This window comes from Phalangium opilio, unplaced genomic scaffold (assembly GCF_054372755.1).
Source record: "Phalangium opilio isolate 3A_F unplaced genomic scaffold, DU_Popi_V2 ptg000031l_1, whole genome shotgun sequence".
Taxonomy (NCBI): Eukaryota; Metazoa; Arthropoda; class Arachnida; order Opiliones; family Phalangiidae; genus Phalangium; species Phalangium opilio.
The window spans coordinates 11,397,951-11,421,340 of record NW_028324158.1 but is presented as its reverse complement, the minus strand read 5'-3'; the positions used below and the strand labels follow the sequence as shown (position 1 = coordinate 11,421,340).

Here is a 23,390-nt window from a genome sequence, read left to right as displayed (position 1 = left end):
TGTGGTATTGAAAGAACTATTAATATTACAAATTTCATATTGCCCCTGTAAAAGTGTTCTAACTGCTGCACACCGATGTACAAGAAAAAGCACACTTATAGGGGATTGAAATATAAAAAATAAATTGAATTTTTGTGGTGAATTCTATTATTTAAACAAATTATTCAATCAAACCCTAAAATATTATTAATCGTAATGAAGTTAAGCATAGCGTCTTGGTAGCCTGATCAATCTGATGAAAGATAAAACGGTGATATATACAAACTTCTTGTACATTGCAAAGCCAAACTGAGCAGTACAGTGGCGCACTCACGTTACAAACGTTACTAGTCCCCGTATCTGGTGTCCCTTAACAATCCGAGGTATTTTTCTATCCGCCATCCCTAAAGTACCCAAACCTTTACCTTCTGCTTTTTCTCATAGGTAATAAAACCGTGTTGTACCGTTTTTTCCCAAACCTCCGAGTCCGTACCATACCAGCAATTCGCAATAGCTATATTGGTCCGGGGAACTTGGGGTCGTTCTGGGAAACGAACGAAGGTAGAGAACGGCGCACATGGTCATAGGCTCACAGCCATTATAGACGACGGCCTTACTATGGTGGCCTTTTTCCATAGGAGAGGCAAACGCCCAAGCAAACGCGAGTTTCCCGCCTTAGAGTCTGCGAAGTGAGAAGCTCGGTATAGCTCTCCGCTCAGCTGTGCTTCCGAAGCTTCTAAAGCTTTCCAGGGAAAATTTATCGTTGTTGCTACGTTTTGCGCAGTTGCGACGGTTCGGCCGGTAACAAGGCTAGGAATCGTCTGAGCTGATTTCCCGAGTTTGAGCCGTGAGACTTTGTGGGAAGGTCAGCTGGACGTTTACGCCCAAAAAGCCGTGACAAAACCTACTATATTTCTCTTCTTTTAGAGACCTATATAAAGCATATTTGCGCAATATGATGTGCGTTTTATAACATTTTCAGCTTGAAAATTTGGGCAAAATTTACCGTTATTGTTTAATAATAATAATAATATAAAAATCAATCAAATTTGAAGTTTAAAGATAAAGAAAACAGAAAACAGAGTAATCATTACATAGTAGTTTTATGTTTTTACCAATTGTGAAATTCCCTGAATTTTTATCTATGATTTCCACATTAACGGTGCCCAAAATATATTTTTGTTTTCTTTTAATAGTAGGCCTAGGCCTAGTATCTTCACGTGTCTAGACAATACAATAATTTTTGGTGTTTCCCCAAAAATTTCAGTTTTGGGCCGCTAAGGCAAGCTTTATTGATGGTTTTTGGGTATGGTAGCCGACGTAAAACGGAGCAGCGCGGGGCAAAAGGAGGGGTTTGTTGAGACGGCAAGAGAGCTAGCTACCTTTTCAAAGTAATTTATCACTTTTCTGCCTTCCATACATACATACATAACCGGAAGCGGCTAGCCCCTAGACTTTGAAACCATCTTACGTCGTAGAATGACGTACGCAGTTACGTAGTATACGTCAAACTAGGTCTTGTTTACAAAATTTTCTTCAAAAAAATTGTTACGGACAGGGGAAGGGGGTGCTCAAATTGAACGCGTGCAGTGTTGTCAAATAAGTTGAGCGTGTATATGTTTTTAAACTTGACATGTCAATGTCGTCGTGGTTGAAATGAATAGTGACTAACAAGTGTTTAAATCATACGAAACATAAAAACAAGAAAGAAGGTTCGAGTTATTTTTCAACAATGTCACTAAAATATTTCAACGTAAATATAAATTTTGACACGTTTTACAAAAACCATTGAAAAGAGGCGAAAAGGATGTTCAATAATTTAACCCTAAGTGGAAGAAATATTCTAAAACACACTAAGTATTTATAGAGCTAAGCCTAATTTTGTTGGCCTTAAAAATTTTGCCCTAACGTCTTAGGAAATTTTTTCTTTGAATGTATATTGAACTTAAGGTTATATTACTGAAGAAAAAAAATATTTCTCACGCAAAATGAAATAATAAATATGGCTTATAAGTATCTTAAAACTATCCATGTGCGGAATGGAATATGTAGGGAAATTTTCTTATATATATATATATATTTCCTTTGGTATGTTACGAACGAGAGTGGAAGATGAGAAAGAAGAAAGAGAAGGCGGCGGCGAATCTACTTGGCTCAAAATTCTTGACAGCTGCCCATATGGTTCCGCGCGGGCACGTCAAAACCTATCAGAGAAACTTTCAGAAAAGTTTTCAAAAAGTTTTTTTTTCCTCTGTACTTGAAGCAAGCTTGGCTAGGTTGTGTGTCTATAGGCCTTCTTCGTCTAATTAACTATAGGCACCCCCCCTCCTCCTATCCCCGCTTTCTCGGAGCCTTTTTATTTTTATGGGCATCTCGAAGGAAATTGCACGAGGTGTAAGAAGATGTTCCTCGTGGTTTTCTCGCTAGACATCCATCGTGATGTTAAGTTACATCACGATCACGCGCCACCAGCTCGTGAATTTCGCGAATTCACGCGGTTTCCCATCCTACTTAAACGTTTAGACTTCATAGCTAGGCCTAACCGCCGCATACTTTAGCTTTTTGATTTAATACAAACAATGTTATATGAAGGTTTCGAGCCAAAACTAGCGTATGTGATAAGGGAATATTTTAACTAACATATTTTAAGAGTGAGATTTTGATAGCGTCAAGTAAATGAATTTGTAAGTGCAGCTAACAAACGCGCGGCTTTGGGTCACTTATAACTTTGACCTTCCGCATTTGGGAACTGCGCTTCTCTCAATTCAACTGCTAAAATGAAATGAGCATAAGTGCATCTGACAAATGCGCTTTGGGTGTGCACATAAACCTTAACCTTCCGCAATTGGGAGTTGCGCTTCTCTCAATTCATCTGCTAAAATGAAATGAGCATAAGCGCATCTGACAAATGCACTTTGGTTCACTTAAAACTTTGACCTTCCGCAATTGGGACTACTCTTATCTCTCAATTCATCTGCTAAGCCTAATAAACTTAATTAATTTCCACAATAAAACTAATTAATTAAATCTAACAAAAATATAAAGATACAACGTTCGTGCTATCAGAAATTTAACATCCTTAAAACTAAAATATATATTTTTTGGCGTAAAAAGCGTATAATTTTACTAGAAGAGCATTTCCCTCGTAAATGCCAGAAAAAAACTAAGGCCTAAAATAATCTTTTTCTCTAAGCTTAAGCGCGCAGTGTGTGAGTGTGTTTCTAAATATTCGCCTTCTAAAAATGTAAACAAAACGCGGGGAAAAAACGTCTAAACGAAGGTTAAAACTAAGTCCAGACTATAAACATATCAGTGCCGAGATAGGCCTCTCTCTCTCTCCTTTTCTCCTCTGACGTTATTTACAACTTCTAAGCATGCACGAGAAACATTCACCCAGAATCGTGCTTTGGTACCGAACACTAAAAGTTAAGCAAACCAAACACTGTCTTGCAAAAAACGTGCAGCCTCTAAATACCATTAAATATTTTTTTATTTTGGGGTGAATTACGAATTTGAGTGTTTTTAATACCTACACTCTATGGGTTTAAATTATACCGCAATAAAGTCCCTTCTAAATAAGTTACAAATATAATGAAGTAAGTGTCATGGCGTAACTTGATATTTTGAAAGCTTTAGTCGAAGATTTGCATATTAAAAACATAATAACAATAATAACTATCGAGTATTTCAACGTGTTATTGGTTACACCACGTGACACGAGATGAATTTAGTTACCGAATTGAATTAGAAATAGCATGGCGTTTCAAGACAAATTCCCAGATGTTACACTAGTTCTTCTTTAAACCCATATAACTCTCAATAAAACAAACCATGTTCTTACAATCTTATCGAGCAATTTCAATCTTAAAACCAAGCAACATTTGTACAAGAAACTAAAGAAAAAAGAATTCTCCATACTGAATTATGATGGAGTAGTCTTAACAAGGGGGCTTGTTCGTTCTACGACAAGATACTCGAGAATATTTAATCGCTTCAAAGAAATTTAAATACTTATTCTTTTTTTGAACGTGTGTAGGCGTGCAACGAGTTCACGACGCACGTGATGAACCTGCTCCGGGAACAGAGCAGGACGCGTCCCATCACGCCCAAGGAGATCGAACGAATGGTTCAGATCATCCACAAGAAATTCAACTCCATCCAAGTGCAGCTCAAACAGAGCACGTGCGAAGCCGTCATGATCTTGCGATCCAGGTTTCTAGACGCGAGGTTAGTATCTTTTTTCTTATTCCTTTTTCCTTCCTAAGCCTAATTTAACCCTAACAAAGGTGTATCTTAAAACAGCAGAATGTTCACCATCGGGGAAAGGGGTCCATCATTCACAATTTATCTATATTACACCCACCCTCGAAGTATTATATTACATGTTAAAAAATAAGTAGAAAAGAAAACCTCCCCATTTCGGAAATCGTGCTTACCATCTTCATTAACCCTATGGCATGCATGACTTGTTTTAAAGGTTCAATTTATATATTTTCTTCCATAATGGTGCCAGAAATGCTTAAAATGTTTAGGAGTGTGCATGGTGAATTCGATGGGCGATTTTGATGAGAAGTTCGTGTAATTTTATATTCAGCTTTGATTGGTGTAAAACATAAGGGGAGTTTTGTCTATTACGAAAGCATATTGGTTGAATTCAACCGGATATACATATTATGTCAAAGGTTAAAAATTTCTTTATAACTTTAAAACACCTAATGGATAATTTTAACGCTTTTTCAAATGAAAACTTAATAGGTTTGGTTGCTTATAATTTGCCTTATGGCTCAGATACAGCAAAAACGTGGTCAATACCATCGTCCCCCCTCTAAATAGTTCTAACTAGCTCGTAAATACCATGGAAAAATGCTACCCTTGTGTTTTAATCCAATCGTGAATAGGCGTATATATATTTTGAATGAACGTTTATGATTGACAGCTATCAAGGAGGATGGTGGTCCCATCCCTCCAGAAAGAATATATCATTTTTTTTTTTTTTCACTCTTACAATCTCTTGTTCATGGCATATAGCGCATCGCATCGCATCCCGTAGCATAAACGATTCACTCCTCCCTAAATATACCTCCTTGTAGTAGTTCTCGCGTCATTAATCAAGGTGTATTGTGACGCTTGTCATTGTTTGTTTCACGGGTGTCGTAACTAGCCGACATAATTTGCTCGACAATTTTTTTCTTCATTCTTTCTTTCTTTCGTCTCGCTAAGTGCCTGAACTAATAAGTACTCCATTTCTAAGCCTCGTCTATCTCGTGTTATTTTAGTTCATTCGCGAAGGGTCATGGATTTTCTTAAGTGACTACGAGAGTTAATGGAGGAGCTACAGAAAGAAGGGGAAGGGGGGCCTTGTGCATTTGGTTTTGGGCGAAACTCGAAATCATATAGAGACTTTTGGGGCATACAGGATGATTTTGGTTGACTATATTGCCTATAACACACACAGATGACTTCCTTTTAAGTTTAAAGTACGCGTTTTAAAACCCAACTTGAGAGAGAAAGGGCTAGTAGTAGTAGCTATTGCTACACGGGCCATTTGTTTTAGGCTTCAGTTATAGTTGCAGATGCGAGAAGAGTGCACTGGGGGGTTTGTTATTCAGAATGGGTATGTATATAGCCTTTCATTTTAAAACGAATGCAAATAGCGTATCCCCGGCTTGTTCATTCATTTTCAATTTAGAAAAGGGGTAGGTCATTCAATATTCGTTAAGCCTGAGTTTTTATTCCCCCTATTAGCTAACCTTTAAACCTCTTACAAAAGCTGACAACTTCAAGTGCATTTATTTCCGATTCTTCTAATTATGAGACCAATCCGTATAGTGAAACATTCAAGAAATACAGACTCCGAATTAATTTGAGATTTCATAGATATTTTAAAACTTGCACCTCCGACCAATCGCGTAACGCCCTACCTTCTTGTACACAAAATTTTATCTCGTGCCCCGCTTGTAACATCGCGCGCAATTTTTATCAAAACACGTGCTAAATATCTTTCGACATCGTGGGCGCGTGCCATGGGAATTTTGTTAACAATAAGGCATGGCGTTACGCGATTGGTCAGAGGTGCAAATTCCAAATTATCCATAAAATGAATGAATGCAAACTAATTTGAATTTTGAAATCATTCGGAGTCTGTATTTCCTGAATGTTTCACTATATAATTAGTTAAAAAAAATCCTTTTCCCCTGCTTCATTTAAGAGCGCACCCTCAGTATACTTTGAAAAACTTTTATTGAAAGAGTCATTTAACTCTTTCGCCCGAGAGACAGTAAATCTTCCAAAAGAGGAAGGAGAGAAAGAGAGAAAAGTTCACGAAGCCTAAACTCTATCCTTTTAATTCGCGATTTTCGTGCCTAATGCATTTGAGCGAAACCAAATCTTATCACGATCAAAAAAAAAAAAAAATATTCAAAAGTCTACTCTTAATAAATAATCAAAGGAGGTAGGTATATGAAAAGTATAATCTCTAGTCCACACTTGAGTGGGCTTAAACAACAAAGCGTGTGTTCAGTGTACTTCACCGCCAAATAATAGCCTAGAGTGATCAAAATAGGCTTAGTTTTCGTTAAGTCCGATACGGACGAGATGGTGTTTCTCAGCAACGCGCAAAATACGCTGTTGAATACGTTCTTTTTTCACTAGCGGAAGTCTTTGATGATGAACGGTCAGGCGTACAACCTATACTTAAATAATATTGGAGATTTTTTCACTAACCTCCCCCTTTTAATTTACTAGCAGCACCCCTATAATACTATTCTCTCGCAAAACAACAGAGGGGTTAAACACTACGACTCCTTGCACACCAATTTAAAGTTGTACAGCTAAGAACCCATAGATAAGTGACTAGCCCCTTGGTAAAAAAAAAATAACGAAAAGAAATTCCAAACTATAAGGTTCCGTGCATGAAATCAAGCGCTAGATGTTTTCTTCCAAGTTAAGCTTGTACAATTTGACGGCTGAATCTTGCCGGGTTTCGCCCGCTATTTTAGTTGGGAATATTTTTCCTCGTCCTGTCAATCAAATTACATTTTAATTTCGCTTTATTATTCTTCGTGTACCCCCCCCCCTTTCCAATCCTCCCCACAATTTTCTTCGAGAGAAGCACAAAATGTTTTTAATTATTTCTCAACTGCAAAAATATACGAGAAATTGCGCTCGCTTCCCTAAAGCAACAGTTTCAAATTTTTGAAACTTATTTTCTTTTTTTTTTTTTTTCTGAAATTAAATTTTGGGAAAAATAATGGTGTAATATCTAGTTATTCTTTTTTCTTTCTTTCTTTCTTATGTTCCTTAAGGGAAAAAATTGCTGGTTTTTGTCTGGGTAACTTGTACAAGGCAAGGCTTAATTTGTCATTACAGGGAATATCCTGGTTTAGCTTTCAAGTAGACATTTAAAAGAGTTTATTTTATTAATGATGTATAGAGTTTTCCATTTTTGTATAAGAAATGGATAAATGGTTACTAAAAAGACTGGTTCTCCATTAAGCTTTTTGAAAGCCTTGGTTCAGTTCAGGTCAGACAAAACATTGAAGCGACACGGGGGACGCCACTATGACCCACAGGAGTGACCACTAACCTCTACACAAGGGGGGAGAAAGATTCTAAGTTGTGTTACTTAATTAACAAATAATTCGTCATTTCATCCACAAGGCACTTCCTAAGCCTAACCAAACATAACATTACATACCTATTAAACATCAATTTGTTTAGCTTTACCGCATAAAAACAAATACACTAAATCATAAAGGATGTTTACTCAAATAATGACAATAATTTGGACCTGAATTTTGTTTGTTGAGTGGTATTTTAGTTACGATTTTGTAAATAGAGGCGTTATGGCCGCGTTTGTTCGAAACCGGGATTATGCTTGGCAGATCACCGTTATGTAGCTGGGGGTTTACACCATTTCCTAAAATACCTAACATATTGAGCTGTACAGTTTTCAAAACCCATAAAAAAAATGGAATGGGGGTCCTCGTATTAATATTTTTTTATGAATAATTGCATCCTGCCACAAGAAATTCTGGTGTGGTTATTGTTATATTGAATGGAGAAAAAATGGGGGGGGGGGAAATGGCATTATAATGTAACTCGCAATTTATACCTGTTTTATTATTTCAATTACTCGATTGTTTAGTGTAAAAACTAGCCATAAATCCAACAATTGAGGAGGGAAGTGATGAATAAAAAATACATTCTATTGCTATTGAGGCGTTGACGGAGGTTTATTTTATTTTTTTTTTTTTTGAAACGCATGATTGGTCCCGATTTTTAGCGCCTTTTTCTCGCGATGACAGACGCGTTTTTAGAATACCAATATTTCGCCAGATTTCTCTTATTTTTTTTTTTATTGATTTTTATATTTTTTAATATTGAATGGGAAAATATGTTTGGCCCCGCGATCGCTTGAGTTAATCGTGAGTCCCGCGCGCGAAAATATATACATAATAAAAACCGATTGAAAATTACGTAACCGTGAAAATGGGCCTTGAATGAATTAGCATGAACTGAGATTTGACGCTTTAAATTAATATATTGGCGGGAAATCGGAGCGCGCACGTGTTTTTACAAAAAATGGGCGCGAAACACAAAATTTCTTTGAGAATATATACTCGTTATATTTTAGAAATGTGTAATTCACCAAGGCCTATCTAGTAGCAATAGCAGACAATTTCCAAAGTTTCAAACCAACCGTGTCACGAATTCTCTAAGGTTTATTGTTTAATTGAAACTAATTCACGCGTCCGTTATTTCACCATCAAAAGGAATAGAATAATAAAAAAATGGGTAGAAAATCTCACTCTCCTTTCTCCTCAAAAATGGAAGAAGAAACTATAGCAGTATAGCCAAAAACTGCTTGGTAAAAACCCTTTTTTTTCTCTCCAGAAACTGTATTCACCCTACTTACTTTCCATTCAAAAACTATTTCAACCCAACGCAATTCTTCCACTCACTCTCTCTCACTCGTTCTCTTTCTAACAATGCTAATTTCAAATTCAAGAGCCCCGTTCACACACACGGAATATTATAAAACCATTTGAAATAAATTTTTACAAGTTTCAACAAAGACTATGAATGAAACCAGAAGTGGTATGATAGTCTCATACCACTTCTGATGAAACGTATAACTCCGGTAGTGTTTCGCCCCTCGGAAAATTTTCCAAAAATGCGAATTCAACCCTCGATTTAACAATGATACACTTTTATAAAAGGGGAACCCCTTTCCCTTATTTTTTTTTATCGAAGTTGAGGGAGTTTTATTCACCCGAAATTTTGGGGTTTAAAAAAAAAGAAAAAAGAATTGGACGCGGGGGTCATTATTGCAAACTCCTTTTCAACGATCCAGTTATAAAGCTATTGAAGAAGTAGGGTAGGTATGTATATACGAGTTGGGAGAAGAGAAACCCCTTTTTTCGTCTTTTACCAAGTATATATGGAACGATCGTTATAAAACGCCCGACTTTAATGCGAAGTTGAATTCTCACCAATTAATATAGGCTACACCCCCCCGAGTTCGGGATCCGAGGCATGTGGCACCCTTTTCTTTGGGGGCAAAAATTTCCCCAAAAACGTGCCTTTAAACCCCATCTTTATAACGAGTTAAATCGATAAAATTGCAGTATAAATATCATATAAAAAGGTACATGAATTCATCTCATTTTTCCCTATGAATATATTTACAGGCGGAAAAGGCGGAACTTTAGCAAGCAAGCGACGGAAATTCTCAACGAGTACTTCTATTCACATTTAAGTAACCCTTACCCTAGCGAAGAAGCCAAGGAGGAATTAGCCAGAAAGTGTGGCATAACAGTCTCCCAGGTAAATAAATAACAACTTTTATCACCCCCTAAAATTTTCCCTCAATCAATAAATACATTTAATTAGGACTAATATTGAATTATTATTAAAAAATATTTTCCAGGTTTCTAATTGGTTCGGTAACAAACGTATTCGATACAAGAAAAATATTGGTAAAGCTCAGGAAGAAGCCAATTTATACGCGGCCAAAAAAGCCGGTGAGTGTTAATTACTTATTGAAAAATTAAATAAAATTAATAACACCACCAAGATACTTTTGTTTGGTTTTGAAAAAAGTTTGTTGATTTTTGTAAAATGTTTCCTTGAAAATTCACACCTTTTTCTTCCATTTTTTGAGAATATTTCTCGTTTCTCTTTCTCTCTCTCTCTGTCAATTCCTAAACCTTAATTTTTCTCTCATTATTTTAATTTTTCTGTGTTAACCTTTAACCTCTTCCAAAAAAAAAATAGAATTAAATAAGCCTATACCCGCTTACTGTGTGGTGTTTACACGTGTTTATGTAAGACAACAAAGATATTTAAATTTATAGGTCTTTAGATCCAAAAAATTAAATGTTTGAAATATAAATTCACAAAGGGTCAAATTTTAAAGGTATCTTGTTGAATAACACCTTTGCTATACAATCCAGGGGTTAAGTTTTCAGTATAGAGAATTGAATGATAGCGGAGCAACCAATATCGCGTATTTGAAACAGAACTTAGCTATAATCTAATATTACTTTAGAATCGTATCTTCCCTGATGCAATGGGGGATTTCCATAGTGAAATGTTGCTCGGTAAACGTTCCCATTCCCATGGCAATTAAAAATTACTATAAATTCCAAAGTCCCCGCGCATTAATCAAAGTAGTTTTGACTAGCTTCCCCCTACATTGCAGTCTCCACCCGAAACGATCCGCGTATCGCTGACAATTACGAATGGCCCCCATATACCTCTAGGTGAAACCGAAGAAGGTTAAATATGTATATATGATCTCCTCTTAACACATACATACACACACACTAAGCCCAAAACTTCCTTCTATTTAGAGTTTGCGTTATCATTTTCTAGCAGAAATTTTCCAGGACCCGTTGATATACGTCCCCTAGAAACCCGGGCTTACATATTTGGATAGTGACCCACCCTTCCTTGGTTCCCATGCCCGTACAATCAAAAGTCCATTAATAGAAGTAAGAAGATCCTAAACTTTAAAAGTGTTAGGGATTCGCGAGAATAGATTACGTTACACGAATTAACTTCGAGTAATTAACTTCTAGATTAATAGATTCGTAGGTCTCTTTTCCCCCTGTATGTTTGCAACGTCGGAGAGTTGGTCCACACACACACAAGCTCCCCGTTCTATTTCATAGCTATACATGGTTTGTGTACCTAAAAGCGTGCACGGCGCTTCTGTTAGCATAAAGTCAGTACATAGAATGTAGAGAGAGAAAAGCCCGGGCAGTTCAGGCGAAAGAGCAGGAATCTCCCCAACTTGAAAACTATAAGGAGCTAGCTAGAGATAACCAAAGTAAATTTCCTCTTTACGGCATAATCCTCGTAATGCTACTAGGGTAACGCAGCTTCTCCGGGCGGCATGACGCGCGGCGGAGAACTAGAGACTTTACCCAAGATTTCCCGCCTTTAGTTTTGGGCGCGATTCTCAAAGTTCTGCCCTAGGGTTTATACAACCGCGTGAGGTTTAAGTTCCGCTGGCGCGTGCTGAAAAGATAAACTGTTTATAAGCGTAGCCGCTAAGTCGACTTTTCCCTTTCGGGCCTACACTGACTGATAATAGCGGATCACGCTATGACAGTACTATGATTTAAAACTACTGACGTAAGCGTTTTCGTTTTGGCGGGAGTTTCTCCGTCGCGAATCCCCGATTTCTCTTGTCTTCTCTCTCTCCGGTGGCGGCGGAGACGGCTTCGTCGGATCTCGGTTGCTCTTCAGCTTCCCGTTTCTCCGACGCGGGGATGAGAATATTCGGCATACAGATTCGGGAATCGCTCCCAACCCCGTATTGCTTATCTAAACGTTCCAGCCCTTGATGTTATACGGTATATAGGAGAGTGGGGGGCTTAAATAAAGGGGGAAAATTCGAGTGATGGGGTTTAGGTTATAATTTTACTGCCGAGAGTGAGATTTAACTGTTTTTATCATCCCCCAGTTTTGTGTCGTATCGTACAAACGTTTTTGTTCAAGAGAAAAGCTACGCGCAAATGTTGTGAAAACATACTTTTTAACACAAAAAATAAAATACTCCAAAAGAAACATGTTGGAGAAATATTTTTGTGTTAAAATCTAAGGAACAAAAACAAAAAAATCTTTCTGATCTGAATATCTATCTTTGTCTTTTTCCTCCTGCCGTATGGTGGCGCAGTTCCGCATCCGGGGCAAGGTGGTACTTTCCCCGCTTGGTGTTCCCGGAGCGCTAGTGACGTAGGTCAGGAGGAAACGGACGAAGAACTGATCAGAGGTGACAACTCTATGGTTTCAAAAATAGACGCCAAACATTTTGGGATGGGCTAAGCTAAAACCCCATATTTTATCACGTAGAAACAAAACAAGGTTGGGGGAGAGTGGGGGTGACTAAAAGGGTAAAATGTCTTCTTCAACATACTTCATACTTAGATAAAAGTCCATAAACCGAAGTTTTTAAAACAAACCTTATCATAATATTTTAGAGAGGCACACATGTTTCTTTCGCGTTACCATCCAGCCCAATATCAACAACCACTAATAAACTAAACTAACATCCAGTTTACTAAATAAAGCCTCCCTTAAGTTAACCCAAAACAATATAAATTATCACTTTACCTTACAAATTTCCATCCTTCGCACCTTAGACCCCCTGAACCCGTTTGAACCCCCCTTTTAAACTCAAGGGTAAAAAACTAAGCAAAGGCGAGAGAAAAAAATACGTAGGTACAACAACACGAGCATACACGCTTCCACCAGAAAATATATTTGAATTTATGGTCTTTCGAGTCCCAAAAATATCAAAATAGCTGAAATAGGGAATGATGGGTTAGAAAAAAAAGTGGGCCTGGATGGGAGGGGTCCAATACAATCTTACTCTAACAGTACACGACCCCCAGAGTAGTGAAATAAAAAAAAATCCAAAAAGAAAAAAATTTATATATATATTTCTCCTTCAGTTTTTTTCCTGGTTCATCCTGTTCAGCCATTAACCTTTCAACTCTGTTTTATTCTGAGAGTACTCTGAATTTTTTTTTTCTTTTTTTTTCTTCTCTACCCCAACCTCGCTTCTATCACTATGATTTGTCGTCTTCACCTTTTGGGGAAAACGCGTGAACGAGAAAGAGAAAGGGGGAAGTAAACCCAGAAAGAGGAAGTAAAAAATCGTCTGCAAGGGGTACGCATCCCCAAAGATCTTAAAGAGGATGAATAAAATTTGGGGAAGAAAAAAAGGAAGAGAAAGCTAGCAGCCCCTGCTAAACATTTTGGGGGCACTCACTTCTGATTTGCGTGCGGGCGTTTTTCTCTTAACGTCCCTTAGGTCTAAGGCCTAACTCAAGTCGCTTTTCCACGTAGTGTGTGTCTTTGTTTCTATTCTTATTTGAGCGAATCTACGTCGATTTGCCATCTCAGATTCTGGGGGAAGATATCATTCGCGCCTTTTCTTCTTGATTAAGTGACAGTTCCGTGATGCGAAGGGGTTTGCTCTTATGATTATGTTATGCTCAGGCACGAAAATAGTCCGATTTACTTGAGAAAAATAAAATGTTCACTCAGACTCTAAAACGAGCAAACTAAAAATGAGCAATATTTAAGAGGGAAAATCATCGTAAAATATTGGAGATTTAACTTTGTTCTACAAAGAAGCGATATCTAGTTTACTAGGAAGACTTAGATAAATTAGCCACATTTCTAGCTTTATCTCTAGTCCAAATGTAGGTCCGGAGTTAATCCCCGCCGCCACTAAATTACAACCAGCATCTCATTGGTTCTTGAAAATTATACGTCAGCGCGACGCGAATGTCGAAAATTAAAGTCATATTTTTCGACTGAGGAGAGGCTGCGAAATAGCCCGGCCTCCTTTTACGTCCCCCCTTGTATTTTGAAAGGGGGACTGGGACTATGGCGCGCGAATACTTAGGCATCTGAAACCTTCTCCCTAATAAACTAGATATCACTTCTTGGCTCTACCTAGTCTAACTGAATTTAACTAAATTGTATGTTGAATTAGGTTAAATTATTGACACTAACTTCCCATTCTACGGAGCATACTGTGAAATATTTTTCGCTCCCTTGGAAAATATAGTAAAAAAACAAGAAAAAGAAATGGTGGATGAGAAACGTTTTAAGTAATTTATCATATTTTTCGCCCGACCAAACACCGCAGCATCCCATGTCTATCTATTCATCCCTATATGTAGAGCCAGCCCGTTACTTTCTGGGGGAATTCGGAATTCTATTTGCCATAGCGTACAGACCATCGCGTCGTCACATGCATGCATGCATGCATGCAGGGTGAAGTTCACGGGTCCGCCATATTCCATTCTGTTTTCTAGTCCGGCTTTTAAGCCCTGACAGTTTCTGACACGTCTAGGGGCCTTAGCTAAACCCATTTTTCCTCGCCACCCTCTATAAAGAGAGAGAAGACCCTTATTTCACCCACCTTGGTTGGTTGGGGTACCCTTTTCGTAATTGAATGACCAAAATCTTGGGGAAAAGCTTCCCCCCCCCCTCGCGAACACAACGCTTTTTTTCCTTATTCCTATCTATATAAATATCCCTATAGACCCGAGGTTACGTAAGGATAGAAATCCCGCACATTAGGAATACCGTTCCTATTTTTTTTCACGCCACTACTCCTCCGTAAACCATGTATGGTTTTTCCATAGAACATAGATGACATGGCTGAGAAACTCGAGATTAAACGCGCTACTGATGTAGAAAATAGGAATTTACAATGTAGCTTCACCATTTCATCTTATATTCTAAGCTTTTGGGGCTTTTTCTTCCCCCTCCACAAAATCCCTCTAAATAAATTTTTATCAGGCGGAGACGGCTGCTTTAAGGTCCCTAGCTGCCCCAACCCGAGTAAGTCTGATCAAAACGGGGTTGGTTTTGGGCCAAAAGCAAAATGGATTTCGAATAAGAAGAAGAAGCAGCGCGTTTTTCCCATCAAATCTTCCATGGCTGTGAGATTTTTATCTCTTCTCCACACTCACTCTCTCACTCCTACGCAAAATGGGTTTGGACCCCCTTACATCCCAATCCCCTTTACCTTGTCAATACGGCACTGAAGTTGGCAGAAGTGAAATTACATCGCAAAATTCACAAAAACTACTATGTTGTTAACTCCTAATTACAAACCGTCGGTGCTTTCGAAATTAATAATAATTTCAAATACTAGTCTAACTTTGATATATAAAAAACTAAGAGACATTTTCTACTCAAGAAAACCCAAGTCTCGAGGCCCCAATTCCAAGCTTGCATTTTCCAATAATCCCACAAACTGTTTCCAGCATCCCATTCCCATCCTCTTGAGCTTCCTACTTCTTTTAAATGAAATATGCGGAACATCTGACGTTACCGAAGTATTTTCCCTCCATCCTCTAGAAAGTTCTCATCTAGGTATAATATAGAAATACTATCGTAGTAGACAATAGAAGCTGAGCAGAAAGAAGGCCTGGTTTGGTTATATCCTGTAGTCTGGGTAGAACAGAATCTCGCGCGCCAAAAATGCTTCAGTGTCTCCCTTTGCCCCTCCCTCCCCTGGAGCACCCGTACCAAATTCCCCTTTTCATCCTTCTTTATTCGATCTTCTCTCGTGACTCGTGTCTCGTATAAGGAGAAAGTGTCGCCTGACTGTATGTAGGGTCGTTGCCAGCATCTGGAGCATCATGGCAGCTAGCCCTCTAGAACTAAAACTATACTGCATTGGAAGTAAGGAAAGGAAAAGAAGAAAAAAAAGGGTCTAAAGCTCCTCATCCTCCAGAAAGATCCTTATAAACGAGCGTCCGAAAGATTTCACCCACTACCTCACTTCCCTTTTTGTCTCACTCGCAATCTAAAACCTATTTGTCCCAGCTTAGGTAATGAAGAAATGTAGGGGGATATTAGAAAATACGCGCAAAGATATCAATGGGTGTTGCTTAACTTCAACTGGAATTGGTGGTTACCTCGCGAACAACGGGGAAGAATGGGGTCCAGCCGGGGTACAAGGATGGCCCCGATGACGACGACAGCTAAAGAGGAGATGGGGCCGAGAAATACGACTCTGGCAGGCCTCGGTTAATGACCAAGAAACGGACGGTATGGTACGATTCCGCTTTTCCACGAAAAACCCCCTGGAAAACCTAGAGCTTCCTTGGGTTAGGCTTTACTATACTTCTAAACTAACAGCAGCTTGGACAAAGTTGGGCCTCATTCTTGGATAAGAAAGGGGAAAAAAAGCCAGAAAAATAAGGGAACTACTGTTCTTCTTTTACTTAACACATCATCCCGAACTGTACTTGAGTTGAGCGACACGAGAACTTTTAAATTATAAGTTTGGTCGTTAACCCTTGTCTAGAAATCCTTCGTGGAAGTTAAGATTGGACAATATTTGAATGTTGTTTGTTTAGCCGGGAAGTCTAAAATTTAAGAAAATGTCGACGTTTCAAGACCTCCGGATTTCTATTTTCCAAATGCCCCTTTCTACTCTTTTCTTTTTTTTTTTTTTTTTTTTACCATTTCAAGTCCTAGCCTATATCTTTTAGATTTCAATGCGCGATGGTACAATAACATAAGATTTTTTTCTCGCGACTCTAAGCAAAAACATCCAAGGGACAATACAAGACCCTGAGAAAATTCCGTTTCGTTCAACTTCCATTTAAGTTCAGATGCAATGAAGTCATACTTAGGGCCATAGTGAAAACAATGATAAAGGCTGTAGACAAGTCACCCCTTTGCAACCTTACACGTAGTAACTCAAATTAGTTGAACAGAGAGAGGGGACGGATCGAGACAGAACAAGAGGGATGCGGGAGAGAGAGAGAGAGCGAAAAGAGAGAAGAAAAAAAATCCCATCAGCTAAAAAGGCTAATCCAGCAAATGGACAAACTTTGCCATTTTCTTGTTTCGCGGATTTTTTTTTTTTTTTCGCGGTACTCCTAAGACGTTGCATGGATATGTTGCCTTGGGTTGTCTCTTAGACCAATTAAATTCTATCGGGACACCCAGAAAACGTTCTGAAAAATCTTACAGCTGAAACTTAAATACGGAGTCCCATCCCGTCATGTCCTTATGGGAATTTGTCTATCATTGCCTAGGGCTTTTCCCATGAAAGGAATTTTCCCTCGTCGAATTCCTGGGTAATATCCAGGACTTTCTTTTTATTTAGGGGTGGGCCGAATTTTCCACGGGTTTTGTCGGATCGTTAAAGATTTGTTGTTAAGGGAAGGAATGGCGGGCGAATTGGGCGCGAAACATTACGCGAGTGCTGTTCATTATTCGACCATTTAACGACAAGATCAAGTAGTTTCCGAAATCTATCCTCAACAACTCTTACTCAAGTCGACCGACACTTCTTTACCCCACGTGCTTTTAAAATTCCAGAGTGTAAACCACCGACTTAAGCCATTTATAAAGTGTGTTACGATCCGATGGAATTCCAGTTTTTCAACTGAGAATGACGTTGAAGATCGAACCAACTTATGAAACAGAACAGTTCTAATTTAATTGCTTGATCGGATCCGACAGACTTTATAATAAAAGAGAGAGAGAAAGAGATAAGGGTTTTAGTTTAAATATGCTATCATCAAATCCAATGAAACCGTTTGGTTATGCGCAGCTTCGGCTGGTCTAAAGATACCAGAGTACAGCCTTCCCACGACGCCACATCCGTGTCCACCAATGGTCAGTTCGCCTCCAACGGTATCCACGGATGGCAGCGCGTTCGCCATTTCGAATGGTCAAGTCCCCGATAACTATCACACGAGCGTTCCTACGGTTACGTCCACTATGGACAACGCCGATCTTGTCCAAACGCAAGTAAGGACACAATACCCTTAACAATCACTCTCTCTTTCGCGTAAATTACTCGCTAACTCCTTGGGGCTTGCAATTATTTCATATTTTTATCCATCTGCAGGACACCCACGAAACACTATAACCTAACTTACTACGTGGGGAATTTTTTGGGCTTCGAGTTATGGCCTTTGGAAAACATTTGGAAGGAGACCCCTGAGCGAGCGCGCGCGCCTATGGTCTTCTCGTGATCTTTGATGGATTCGTTCGTCACAGTAATGAAATCTATTCTGATGGATTCTTATTGGGAAGATGTATCGACAAGATAAGAGACCAGCATCAAAGAGAGAGAGAGAGAGCGGAAAAAATAGTTTCTCAATCATTTCTAGACAGTCCAGGGGGAAATGTAGTATCTTAATCCGCGGCAAACACTTGTCCGCGTACCACTTAATCCTCCGACTAAATTCTTACAAGTTATCCTCAACAATTTCTGTGTAGTAATTTCTTGGTTTTCCCAATCGGGTATTTTACGTAACTTGTTATTGAAGAGATTGGATTTTTTTCTTCTTTCATTTACATTAGTTGATGGTCCGGGAAAGTAGAGCCAATGGTGGTGGTGGTTGTGATCCGAAGTTGCTTACATGGGTAATACGAAGGACACCAAGGGAACTAACCTATCTAAGCCTGGATCTATTGGCTCTATTTTCTTGAATGGACATCATCATCGGGTTTACGGCTGACGTTCCCATAAATTATAGTCAAGTATAACATAAACTCGTCTGATAGTTAGAAATTATTTTAAAACAAAATCAGACTATTTTAGTTAAATTGAATATAAGACGTTCCCCCTAAAAACATTTCAATTAATTCTAAACATTTAAATTCCCGGACGTATCTAAAATGTAGGGCTGTGGGGAAAAGATGAAAGACCAAAACCCAAGAAACCGGTAAGATAGGTTAAGACCCTGCCCTTACTAACAATTCTTCATCGAACAGTACGATGTAACAACAATCCCAATTACGGATAAGGGTCAGTGTGAACGCGTCGCGTCCAGGGTGGACCGTTATAAGTCCTAATCGGACATAAGGAAGCGAATTCTGGGGTCGGTCGCGAGGGGTTATAAGTATCCCTAAATTACGTACGGTACGTCTCCAGTCGATCACCATTGCAAAAACTCTCCCCCCTTAGAATCGAATCTACCTTCTTTACTTGCCCATCGAAATAGGCCACTTATAGATACGGAATAGAGATGTTAAGCACCCATGCAGTGAGTCCGAATGAAAAACAACTTGCGTTCGCCCAAACGTTTTTAACAACATGATATTCAAAACTTAACCTCTCTATAAGCGACCTACACTTCACCAATGTATATTGGAATTTTCCTTCTTGAAGCTTTAGCCAATGGGATAAGCAATCTTTCAACTGAAGAATTTACCAAACTGAAACCCTAGTCCAACATAGACCCATTACCCAATTTGAAGGAACCCTTGGTATAACGCGTCCGCGTAACCTTTGACTTCAGTCCCAACTCGGGCCGAGACTGGTATAAAAACAGTATATATCCCTCATCTTGACCCATCCGTCGTTAGGGGAGCTAGTTTTGTCGTCGCAAATTGGCTGGCCACGCAGCTAGGCAAGGGGGCGACACTCTTTCTCTAAGTGGCGCGCCTGGCACGGACCTTTCCCTCATTAGTCGACCGATAATCTTATTGAGTTTTTGCGCCGTCGCTAGCTGCGTCAGGAGTTAGAAGTTAGTGTAACATATATATATATAGACCCATGCAGTTACTTATAGAAAGACACCCAAGAAGAAGGAATAAAAAAATAAGCCTTGGCATTATAGCAAGAGGCGCACGTCAAGCTAGTTGCTTGAACTCCAGTTATATAGTCCCTTACCATAAGTTTATAAGATATGTACGATACAACCTATCAAGCTAGTTCGGGAACGATGCGAAAATTGACTACACACGGTTTAGTAGTCCATCTAGTCCTATCTAGCCTGTATTAAGCCTTTGATGCAGCGCCTCGATCACCAGGCGTCGCTTTACCTCGAATCTATAACCTACCTCCCTCACTTCATGACAAGCTCCAGTTTCTAAGTTACCAGTAACAAACTTATGGAACATCATCTTATGAACCTATGCCCGTACTTATTTTTCAAACATTCTTATAATAAATGATATACTTTTTTGAACCATATAGGGAGGGTATAAGCTTATATTATAAATATTGTAGGATTGTGTTTGTCGCTTGTGTTTTAATTGTTTACCTGTTGTATTTTCCGTTGAACTTACCTGGATTCTAATGTTGGCTTTATGTTTTCTTCCATGTTCTTAGGGGAATGCGCATCGGCACGTCATTTCTCAGATGGAGGAATATTCTGACGGGATGCCGCCTCAGCCGACGGCAGGAATGTACGACCCGGGTATACATCAGGTAAAACACAAAATCTTAAAAACATAATTCATTTTTTGCGTTCGTAGACTTTTGCGAATTATATTTCTGAAATTAGAATAAACATTAAAAATTAGCCATAAATTGAGATAATAATAATAAACCCTATGTTTTACAACTGTGCTATGTGCAGCCACCGGAATTGCATCCGTAAAAAGACTTACGGGTCAAAAAGTAATTCGACCAAGTTGGCCGAAAAGGCGTTTAAGAAGATGGACATTTCGCGTGAAAAAGAAAAAATTTTCGCGTTGGAATTCCTCCTACGTCAAGATGCCTGCTGACCCGATGATTCTCTGTCGCATAGCGGCCGCGGCGTAATTGTTAAATAATTTTTAAATAAAAAACGGACAAAACAAGGCAATGGACAAGCGACAAATATTATTGTGTGCGCAAAACATTTTTTCACCGCCGAGTATAACGCGACTGGAGTTTTTTTCTTTTTTTTTAAATAATAGACATAAAAACAATGATACTCCAGTGGACAACGCTACTCGCTCGTTAAAAAAAATTGAAAAATAGACAAATTATTTAAATAAATAATAAACTGAGATAATTGGACTCAAAAAAAAAACTACCTAAAAAAATATTAAAAAAAATTAAAAAGTGTTTCTTGTACAAAAAAAATTTGAAAAAAAAATTTAATTTGAACGGGATTAAATAAATGAAAAAAGTTCGCGAATTTTCATCGCGAGTGTTCGATTATAAAAGAAAAAAAATACCAAGTTTTTACCTCGTTGAAACAAAACAAAAAAAAAGAAATATTAACTTTCACGGCGAAATTTAAAATAAACGACGCGTTTAAGTTAAGTAATTTAAGTTAAATGAAACCAAAACACCCTATGGAGGGGACAGAAAATCTGATTGTTTACGTTGTGTGTGCCATGAAAAGGTCCTGGAAAAAAATTTATATAAAAATTGTATAAAAAAAAAACCGAAAAAATCGTCCGTTCGCCCTACCGCACCAAAGTTTATGTGTTCTAAATTAAAACTACCAACAAATAAACAAACAAAAACCCTGCAATTCGACCGAGAAAGAATAAAAAAAAACCACCCCATAGTGAACTTCAAAATCATAAAAAAAAATCAAGTTATAAGGACATTTCATCAAAAAAAGTTCCCAAAAACGTTTTCATGGACAAAACATATGTCCAAGCCGCACAAAGTCTAAAATAAACTAAAGAAAATACAAAAAAAAATTGCTCCATCAAGAAACACAAAAACACTTCGTTAAAAAACATAAATAAACAACCTCCCGTGGACATAAAAACAAACTTGTACAGAAAGTTAAAGACAAAGAAAAAAAACGTAAATGAAAAAAAAAACTTCATAAAAAAATTAAATACAAAATCCTGTGTATAAAAAAAGAATTTTTGTTTTTCCCGAACTTTTGAAAAAGTGTTTTAAAAAAAAGAGATTACGTGTAAAAATGATAATTAAAACAATTAGGTCTTGTAAACGTTCACCAAAAAACAGAAAATTAATAAATAAACAAAAAGAGACCATAACGGAGAATGCAAAATTTAAATTAACCGAGATAAATTTTCAAACAAAAAAAAAAATTCCCGCGCTGGTAAACAAACATAAATATTAATTTAATTTTCCCCCTCCCCCGTTTTAGAAGAATAAAAGTAAGCGATACCTTTTATCCCCCCAAAACAAACAAACAAAAACAAAAAATTACGTGGATTGTATGTTGATAAATTCGCGTGTATTATAAGAAAAAAATGAAATTATAAAAAAACTTAATTAGTGATCATTAATTAAATATAAGACCGATTTTTAGAAAAGAGGGCTAAGGTAAGGTGGGGGTGTAAATAAATTTAAGTTAAATTTGACTTAGTTTAAAGTTAAAATCTCATCATATCAAATCAAAATTATATAAATTAAAATTAAGCATACATAAATTAATTTCCTACATGAACCCCAATACATCTATATATATAGTCAGGTAATTTTATTCGGACAAAACCCGCATTTGAAAAATAAGCTACACCTCCTTTCTATCATTTGTAAAATTGTTATATGTCTCTCATTGGTTTAAACCCCATTATGAAAATATATCTCTATAAAAAATATATCTACCTGAGAGAGGAGAGAGAGCTAGAGTGATTCGTACATAACTACTTATATATAAAAAACATACGGTATAAGCTAGGCCCACCTTACTTAAGGTCAGAAGGTCATTTAGAAGGGGAGGAGTTTAAACCTTAACTGACCACGCCTCATTTCGATGTCGAAAGTTAAGTGTATATTTTTCCCCCACATTTCCCTTCGTTTAGGATTAAACAGTAGATTAGATGGTTAAGATATCTACAAAAAAAACCATTTTGATATAAATCTGACCATATAACTTTAGTTTGAGTACTTTGGTAAGTATAATAAAATCGAACGAAACGGGGAAAAATAACCTAATTTAACCATCCCATCTACAAATTAACGGCTATACTTTCCGTCTGTTATTTTTTTTCTGTGAAGTAACAGATTCCTTTTTGGAGCTCGGGCCTAACTCTAGCTGGGGCGGCGGTTAACATTACATGACCAAACTGCCAAACCATCCGAAAAATGCAGACGCCGCTAGAATGCTAAATACCTTCTAACTATATTCTATAGTTTTAATACTTTTTGGTAGAAACTCAAAAAGACGAGAGAGCGAGTGTGCAGAAAAAAAAAACACATCGAAGCAGCTTCAAATAAAACTAAACCGTGCTACGAATATTAAATTAATAGTCTTAAAAACGGATTTTCAAAAGGTAGGTATGTATATTATATTATATTATATCTCTTCCCTCATAAATATTTTGACGAGATAAAAATGTTTATTTTTAATTTAAAGATGGGGTGAACTGTTTGGAGATAGTGTTTAAAACAAAATAAAATCATTGGGTTTATCTTCAAATAATAAGAGTTGGTTTAAGTATGGAGGAATTAAACAGGAGATGAAAGTAACGATAGCTATTATGAAAACAACCCGCAATACTTCAAACTCATATTAAAGTCTAATTTGATAAAGTTTAATATGGGGGTGCAAAGTTTGGTAGGACGTTTAAGTATCCATTTATCGCAAAATCACATTTCCAGCAACAATAAAAAAATAAGAAAGATATAAATTATCGAAACCCTGACTGTTTCTTACAACAAAAGTTGACGTATAAGGCCCCTTAACCTAAAC

At 37.7% G+C, this 23,390-nt stretch overlaps 1 protein-coding gene and 1 long non-coding RNA gene across 3 annotated transcripts in view; one reads left to right on the top strand and one right to left on the bottom strand.

Moving 5' to 3' along the window:
* LOC149690622 (uncharacterized) overlaps nt 1-20,197 on the bottom strand; it is a 72,003-nt gene extending 51,806 nt beyond the window's left edge. Inside the window, exon 1 of the long non-coding RNA XR_016383774.1 lies at nt 20,062-20,197. This is a non-coding gene — a long non-coding RNA (uncharacterized LOC149690622). The remainder of the gene's footprint in view (nt 1-20,061) is intronic.
* exd (PBX homeobox extradenticle) overlaps nt 1-21,967 on the top strand; it is a 216,829-nt gene extending 194,862 nt beyond the window's left edge. Inside the window, exons 4-9 of one of the 2 annotated variants that reach the window (XM_089870199.1) lie at nt 4,016-4,206; nt 9,672-9,807; nt 9,911-10,004; nt 12,167-12,262; nt 20,105-20,203; nt 20,355-21,967. In XM_089870199.1, the coding sequence (XP_089726325.1) occupies nt 4,016-4,206; nt 9,672-9,807; nt 9,911-10,004; nt 12,167-12,262; nt 20,105-20,151 (564 nt within the window). In that variant the 3' untranslated portion in view covers nt 20,152-20,203; nt 20,355-21,967. The remainder of the gene's footprint in view (nt 1-4,015; nt 4,207-9,671; nt 9,808-9,910; nt 10,005-12,166; nt 12,263-20,104; nt 20,204-20,354) is intronic. The other variant, XM_089870200.1, reaches the window with a different exon arrangement.
* Nucleotides 21,968-23,390: the final 1,423 nt, after the last annotated feature.